At 34.1% G+C, this 7,257-nt stretch overlaps 1 protein-coding gene across 1 annotated transcript; it reads right to left on the bottom strand.

Moving 5' to 3' along the window:
• Positions 1-3,945: 3,945 nt before the first annotated feature.
• LOC107466845 (UDP-glucose flavonoid 3-O-glucosyltransferase 7-like) lies at positions 3,946-5,473 on the bottom strand. Its single transcript, XM_016085854.3, has one exon. It carries the CDS (start codon positions 5,464-5,466, stop codon positions 4,018-4,020), a length of 1,449 nt encoding a protein of 482 aa, XP_015941340.1. The 5' UTR covers positions 5,467-5,473; the 3' UTR covers positions 3,946-4,017.
• Between the last annotated feature and the right edge of the window lie 1,784 nt (positions 5,474-7,257).

The raw sequence follows: 7,257 nt of genomic DNA, 5'->3' as shown, positions 1-7,257 counted from the left end.
ATTCTTGCTCACCACCCCTTGTCGTGCCTTGTTCCCCACCCAAGCAATCGCCATGAGTGACCACCGCAACGTTACCTCTCTTCCCTGTTTGTGCAGTCGCAACACCATCCTCCGATACTCGCCCCTCGGCATGTTTATTTTCGTGCGTAGCTTGGCTGTCGTCTATGGCGACAACTCCCTCCATTGCACAGAGACTCACTGCATTCACCAATGATGTTTTAGGAACCCGGATCACTACATAATCAGCCTCGACGTCCACTAATTCATCACCTGTGGGTTTGGTTGCGCAGCTGCCAGCAGCACCCGTTGCTGAAACACCATTTTTACAAGCCACCGGATCGGGTTCGTAACCGGGTCCAGAACGCTGCTCCACTTGGCTGCCCATCATTATCCTAGCTAAAGATCCTTGTTGGTTTTGAGCCCAAGACACTTCCGTTCTTTTACTCCTTTTATTCCTTTCATCAAATGTGTTCCATAGGGATTGGCCCATTATTGATTCCTTCCCCTTTTTATTTTTCAACACTTCAGCTGGGCTACGTTTGGTTTGGCCCACCATTACATTGTCCCTTTCTTTATTATTTAGCAATAAATTGGGCCTCACATCATAACCACCCCTTTTATTTAAATTGCTTTCAACCAAATCTGCCCCTCATGCCTTGTCTCACCATAACACCATGTTACCGTTTTTTCAGAATTGGATCCCTCACTAAATGATTGATATCCCAAGAATTCAGCTCCGTTAGTAACCGCCCTCATTATTGGCGCAGCCGTTTCTGGAATTAAACTTTTCTTATTCCATTCATTCAAATCATCCAATTGAATTACCTTTCTGCCCTCGTCACATTCCACCTCTCGAATCAGCTGCACCACCGTCTCCGCCGCCACATCACACCCCACCATCTTTGGAGTCCTAGTCACCGCATGAGCATAGTTGTTCCCACTATCCATGACAAACCCGCCACTGTTACCTTCTTTGAATTCCATGTTGGTCACACATTTTTATCCATACCTATCTCCACCAACTTCTTTAACAGATATGTCGAATCCACTAGTACCTATTGTTATGTGAATCCATTCGTTAATAACATCAAAGATACATGTATCAATTTGTATTTGTCCCGCACTGAACGACTTGCACGATTCTGTGTCTATGTCACACTTAACCATTTTCCCCCACTGTTCTCCAATCAGTCTGAAGGTGTCGGCCGACCAAACATGCAACGGCACGCCAAAGCACTCCATCCATATCCTGCGAGTTTCACTTCGCTCGTTCTCATCCCATCTCCATACACTATGGAACATATTTAGAGAATTGCACCTACTATGTTCGAGTGCATCTTCTACATCAAGCAAATTCTCAAAAGTTAATAAAGCTTTGTACGCCCCCAGCTCTCGAACTTGGACTCCATGCAGCCACTCACTTCGTACTTTTTCTGTCAATTTGGTAAAATCAATGGCGGTCGTGATTCCCCCAATAATGCTCTTTTGCAGCCAGACCAAATGTTCTTTTGCCACCGGAACTTCTATTTTCTTCGTCCATCCATTTCCATGTGGGTCCTGCACTTTCTTCGTCCTCTTTGCACATTCAGAGTGTCTTCCACCTTTATCCCTCCTTGTTTCTCCATATCTCCTGTTGCCTACACCTTCCATGTTGTTGTCCATCACATGCTCTCCTTTATTCTTTGTTACCTCTAATTTCCTCCGATACTTAGCTTCTCTGACAAACATTTCCTTATTCCTCAATCTCATACAGTTCATCTCTGCTATTGCCTTCAATGTCCCTCCTTTTGTAGTATAGCATATGAACGCAAATAAGTATATGCTTGCATTCTTCTCCTTACGTGCCAAAAATATGTCATTTATCCTCCCTGTCCATTTGAATAAATGGAACAACTCTTTCTTTAATATATCTGCTGGTAGATTATCCACAAAAATTGTGAAGGATTCACTCTCCAGTCGCTAGTATTTTTCTCGATTCCAAATGCGCGGATCCTTTTCGTGGTACTGTAGTTGCCTAATTTTATCCTTTGATATGGACCCCATTTAAGATAAGCTCATCTAATCTCATCTCTCTGATTTAGGTGATATTGCCAAATTTGAAGCTGTTTTTCAGGGTCTCGTTCCAAAGAATTAAGGTCAAACTCATCAGATGCAACTCTTTGAACTTTTAAAGGTTGTATCTCATTTTTTTCGTGATTCATTAAAGTAAAAGAACTATCTACAGGTGTTGATATTGTAAAAGTTATATGTTCTCCTTCTTGAATATTAGCCTTCCTCTTAAAAAATTATCAATTCTTTGATTTTTTTATGATTATTTTATGTAAAAATTTGAATATATATCTTGTAAAATATGTAAAAAAGAAGTTAGAAAGACAAATATTAAAATTTATAATATTTATTTAATTTTTTTATCAATTTATACAAATATAATAATATCAATATTTATTGAATAATCTAATATTTTTTATCATATAAAAAATTAAATTAAAACAACAGTAAAATATAAAATAATATTAAATTACATAAATAAAAAATATCTAACTTTTTATATTTGAACTTAAAGATAGAGAGAGTGTTGTTTATTGAACTTATTAGATACTTTAAGTCATAGTAAAATATTTAAGTCAATTGAACTATTTTTTATCTTTTAAAAAAATACTACTAAGTTTTTTATAAAAAGTTTGGGAGGACCATAGCCTCCTTCTCTGAACTAAGCTCCGCCACTGATAGCCTCCTTGTCTGAACTAAGCTCCGCCACTGATAATAGTATCAAATTAATAATTTATTAACAGTTCGTATCAAATTAGACAACGTTCTCTTCATAGCAGCCTACTCGTAAAAGCAAAAATATTGTCGAAAAGCAGTAGGAACATTTCAACTTAGATTGCAATGCTTTTGGCCGCTGAGTGCTAAGATTAGTAGAATATAGACAGAGAGACAGTGCCGGGTTATGAAAAGGTTTTTAGTGCGCGTACGTGTCTTGGTGAATAGCCATTCTTTTTTGTTGTTGACAGTGAAGTTAAAGGAAAGCGTAGGATTCGCAAATACTTTAGGAAACATTTCAAGTGCACCGAGAGTACCAGTGCTCCAATTGTTTTGCTCCAATTGTTTTAACTGTTGATCTAAATTATAAAAAATATATATAATATATATTAATTGAAATCAACGGTTAAAATAACTCCAGTGTACTTAAAATGTTTCCAATACTTTATTTGGAATTAATTGAATTTTTTTTCTTTGGTCGCAAGAATAATAGAATATATTTTATCTGAATTCTGAACACTCTCAACTTGGGCCTGTCCCTAACGTTTCAATCATTTTATTTAAGTTCCTAACATTTTAAAATTGACTCAATGTTGTCTTGTCGTTAGAGATCCGTTAACGAAATTGACGGCGGGACAAAATTGAGACGATTTTGAAATCTTAGGAACTTAAATAGAACGAAAACATTGGGGACAAAAATGATATATAAAAATAAATTTTAATTTTATCCTTTAATAATATCAATTTTTTACTGTACATAATATTCAATTATTTTTTAATCACATCTAAGTAAATTACACTTAATCACATTACTTTCATTTTAAATAAATTTATTTTTTTTATAATTTTACACTCAAAATTATAAGTTAATATAAAAATATAAAAAATTTTATTTAGAATGAAAGTAGTGTGATTAAGTGTAATTTATTTAGATGTGATTAAAAAATAATTGAATATTATATTCAGTAAAAAATTAATATTATTGAATGATAAAATTAAAATTGATTTCTATGTATCATTTTTGTCTTCAACGTTTTTATTCTGTTTGAACTCTTAACGTTTCAAAATCATCTCAATTTTGTCCCGCCATCAATTCTATTAACGAATCGTTAACAGTAGAAAAATATTGAGCCAATTTTAAAACGTTTGAAACTTAATAGGACGATTGAAACTTAAGAACAAACGAACATACTTTACTCTTAAATTATTTAACTATTATGGAGTACCTTAACCTTTAGCTTGTTATTTTTAAATTCACCTTGAGAGAGAAAGTGAAACCAACTCTTGAATTAAAGCATTGAAAGCTAAGTAAGAGGATCCATTTTCTTCCACAGCCTGCTTTGCCAACTGAGCAAGAACCTTCACTTTGTTCCTCATTTCCTCTGCTTCCTCCCCAATCATTACTCTCTTCAAAGCTTTCTCCAATGCATCGCATCCAACACATTCACCCTCCAACCTAACCCCTTTCACAGCTTCCACAGGCACTCCAATTTCAAGAACCTCGGTCACCAACTTCTCGTTAAAAAATTGCTCGGCGACAATAGGCCAAGTGATCATCGGCACCCCTGCAGCCACCGCTTCCAACGTCGAATTCCAACCACAATGCGTCACAAATGCTCCGACCGCTTGGTGCTCAAGAATCAAGATTTGAGGCGCCCAACCTCTTATAATTAGTCCCTTACCTTCCATTATCTTCTCGAACCCTTCCGGTAGCCATTCCGCCCCGTCTTTCTCGTTTTTCTTCACCAACCAAATGAAATGTTGGCCTGAGGTCTCAAGACTCAATGCAATTTCTCTAAGCTGAGAATCTGGCATGCTTATTAAACTTCCAAAGCTAACATAAACAACTGAATTTGGTTTCTTTGTGTCAAGCCACTTTAAGCACTCAAACTCATCAATTGTAGTTTCTTTTGCCCGGTTTGCCTTCTCTCCTGTGTCCTTGTTACAGAGAGAAACAGGGCCTATAGGCCATGCTTTTCTCCCGAATTCGTTCTTGTAGAAATCTGCGTACACATTCTCGAGTTCGTAGAAGCTATTGACAACAACACCATAACTCCTGGCCTGTGCTTCCTTTGCATCTTCCAAGAGCTTGACAAACTCCGTGCTGTTCTCCTTGTTGGTTATGAAAGCCGGCACGTCCTTCCTTGTCATTTTAATCTCGCCGGGAAGGCGAGGAACCAGGAAGGAATCCGAATCGGACGAGACATTCTTGTGCGGCTCGTAAAGTCCCATGCAATCGGAAGCGCACAAGGAGAAGAAACAAGTGCCGTGGAACACAATCCTCGGGATCCCAAACTTGGAAGCAGAATCTGTTGCCCAAGAATAGAATGCATCAGCAATAACACAGTGTGGATGTTGCTCAAGAAGTAGTTCTTCAAAGGGTTTTTGCAACAAACTAGTGGCATGAAAAAACGCGAGGAACAAATCTTGGGAAGGGACTGAGTCCATGTTTTCACACCCCTTGGGTAAACCTGCTTCCTCACAAGGGAACTCAATGGTTTGGATTTGGATCACTTTGTGATGGTGTGGTTTTGATTTTTCTATGGCTTTGGAGATGAGTGATGCGTTGAGTGGGGTGGTGACTATGGTGGACTTAACCCCTCTTGTGGCAAATAATTTGGCCATGTCAATGGTAGGAATTATGTGCCCATGTGCTAGGAAAGGGAATAACAATATGTGTAGGTTAGGATTTGAAGTATTCATCTTTTTTCTAATTATTGGTAGGAGATTCAGACTTATGCATACACGAGAAGAAGAAGGAAGTTGCCGTGGCTATTTGCATTGGCTATGTTAGATACTTCGTAATCAATTTATAGAAGAAAAAAGAAATAATAGTTAAAGATGAGTGGGAGCAATAACAAAATTTATTATTTTTTATTATTAATTAGTTATTAATATTTAAAAGTCTGAAATAAAGTATGTTAAATAATTAGATTAAAAAAGTTAAATTAATGAGTAAATAATAATTAAAATTAATAAATTATGATAGTCTCTTAATATTTTTTATAGTTAAAATAGTCTTTGTTAAAAGTTAACATTAATTTAATTTGGTACTAGAAAAAATAAATTTAAAATTTATGCGTAATTATTTTTATGTAAAAGTTAATATTTAAGAATCATCAGATAATAATTAAATCAAAATTTTTAATTATTAACTTTATATAAAAATAATTATACGTGAATATTCATCTGAAATTAAAAATAAAATTAATAAAATTTAATCTATTTTCATTTCTTCTCACAAATTTTAAAAATAAAACAATAAAAAATAAAAATCAAACCAAACACATCCTAAACGTTTCAAATTGATCTCTCAACAGTAAATCAAATTATTTATCCGTCAGTAAAACCATACACATCACAAATCAATTTATATTAGGAGAATTTTAGTATACAGAGCAAAAGTTGGTACAGATTTAAAGATTTGTCTACACCACACTTTCTAAAGCCACACTTTAAACCGTAACTCTTCACAAAGAAAAGCGTCACCTGATGGAAAAAAAGTAAATTAGAAGATTTAAGAGAAGAAATAATCAAGTTATCAAAATTAATAGATCAAAAATTAATGATTTTAACTAATGTTAACTGTAATGACACCGAATTCTTAAAATCAATACAAAATGATTTTTCTCAAAATCTTTATTTTACTATAAATTTTATTGAAGGACTTCAAAAACCTGAAAAAACTTATTTTTCATACGGAATTTCTAAGAAATGTTACCATGGAAATGATTCCCCACATCTTTATCATACTTTTAATCCACAATTAAATTCTATAGTAGATATGCTTGAAGAAATATTAGTATCCATAAAATTTCAAAGAAATAAAGAAAAAGAGAATCCCAAAGAAGAAAAATTTCAAAATATAATCAACATAATAGATCTAAAAGTAAAACCACCACTAAAATTATGAATATTGAAGAAAAATTAGAAGAAGTTACAATGCTTTTTAAACAATTAAAAATGGCTCAAGAAAATAATATTATGGAACAAGGATTTCAAATAGAAGAAGAATTAGTAAATTCTGAAAATATAGAAAATGAAGAACACATCCTAGATTATTCAAGTGACGAAGAACCAGCAATTCCAATACAAGTAAAAAATGAAGCTGGAACATCTAAAGATAACCAATCTCAATATAAATGGGAAACAGATTTTGATAATTATGCTTTTAAAAAAGGGTTTATAAATAAAGATTCAAAATATACAAAAATACCATCAAAGTACGTTCCTAAAATCCAGGAAATGGAAGGAGAAAGAATGCTTGATTTAGACTGTAAAAAGAATGAAAATTTTTTTTCGAAAATTGGTTGAATTCCTTTTTATTAGAAGCTTTTACTAATCCAAAGCTTAGTGAATTGTCTGGAAGAGATATTTGGAATTACATAGGATTTCATACTAAAGGAACTATAAGAGATTATATGACATCAATAGAAAACCAAATAATAGAAGATTTAGCAACAAAAACAACAACTTATGATAAGATATTATATA

The sequence above is a fragment of the Arachis duranensis genome, chromosome 9 (assembly GCF_000817695.3).
Source record: "Arachis duranensis cultivar V14167 chromosome 9, aradu.V14167.gnm2.J7QH, whole genome shotgun sequence".
NCBI lineage: Eukaryota > Viridiplantae > Streptophyta > Magnoliopsida > Fabales > Fabaceae > Arachis > Arachis duranensis.
The sequence above is the reverse complement of the archived record's forward strand: the minus strand, read 5'-3'. Positions and strand labels throughout refer to the sequence as shown.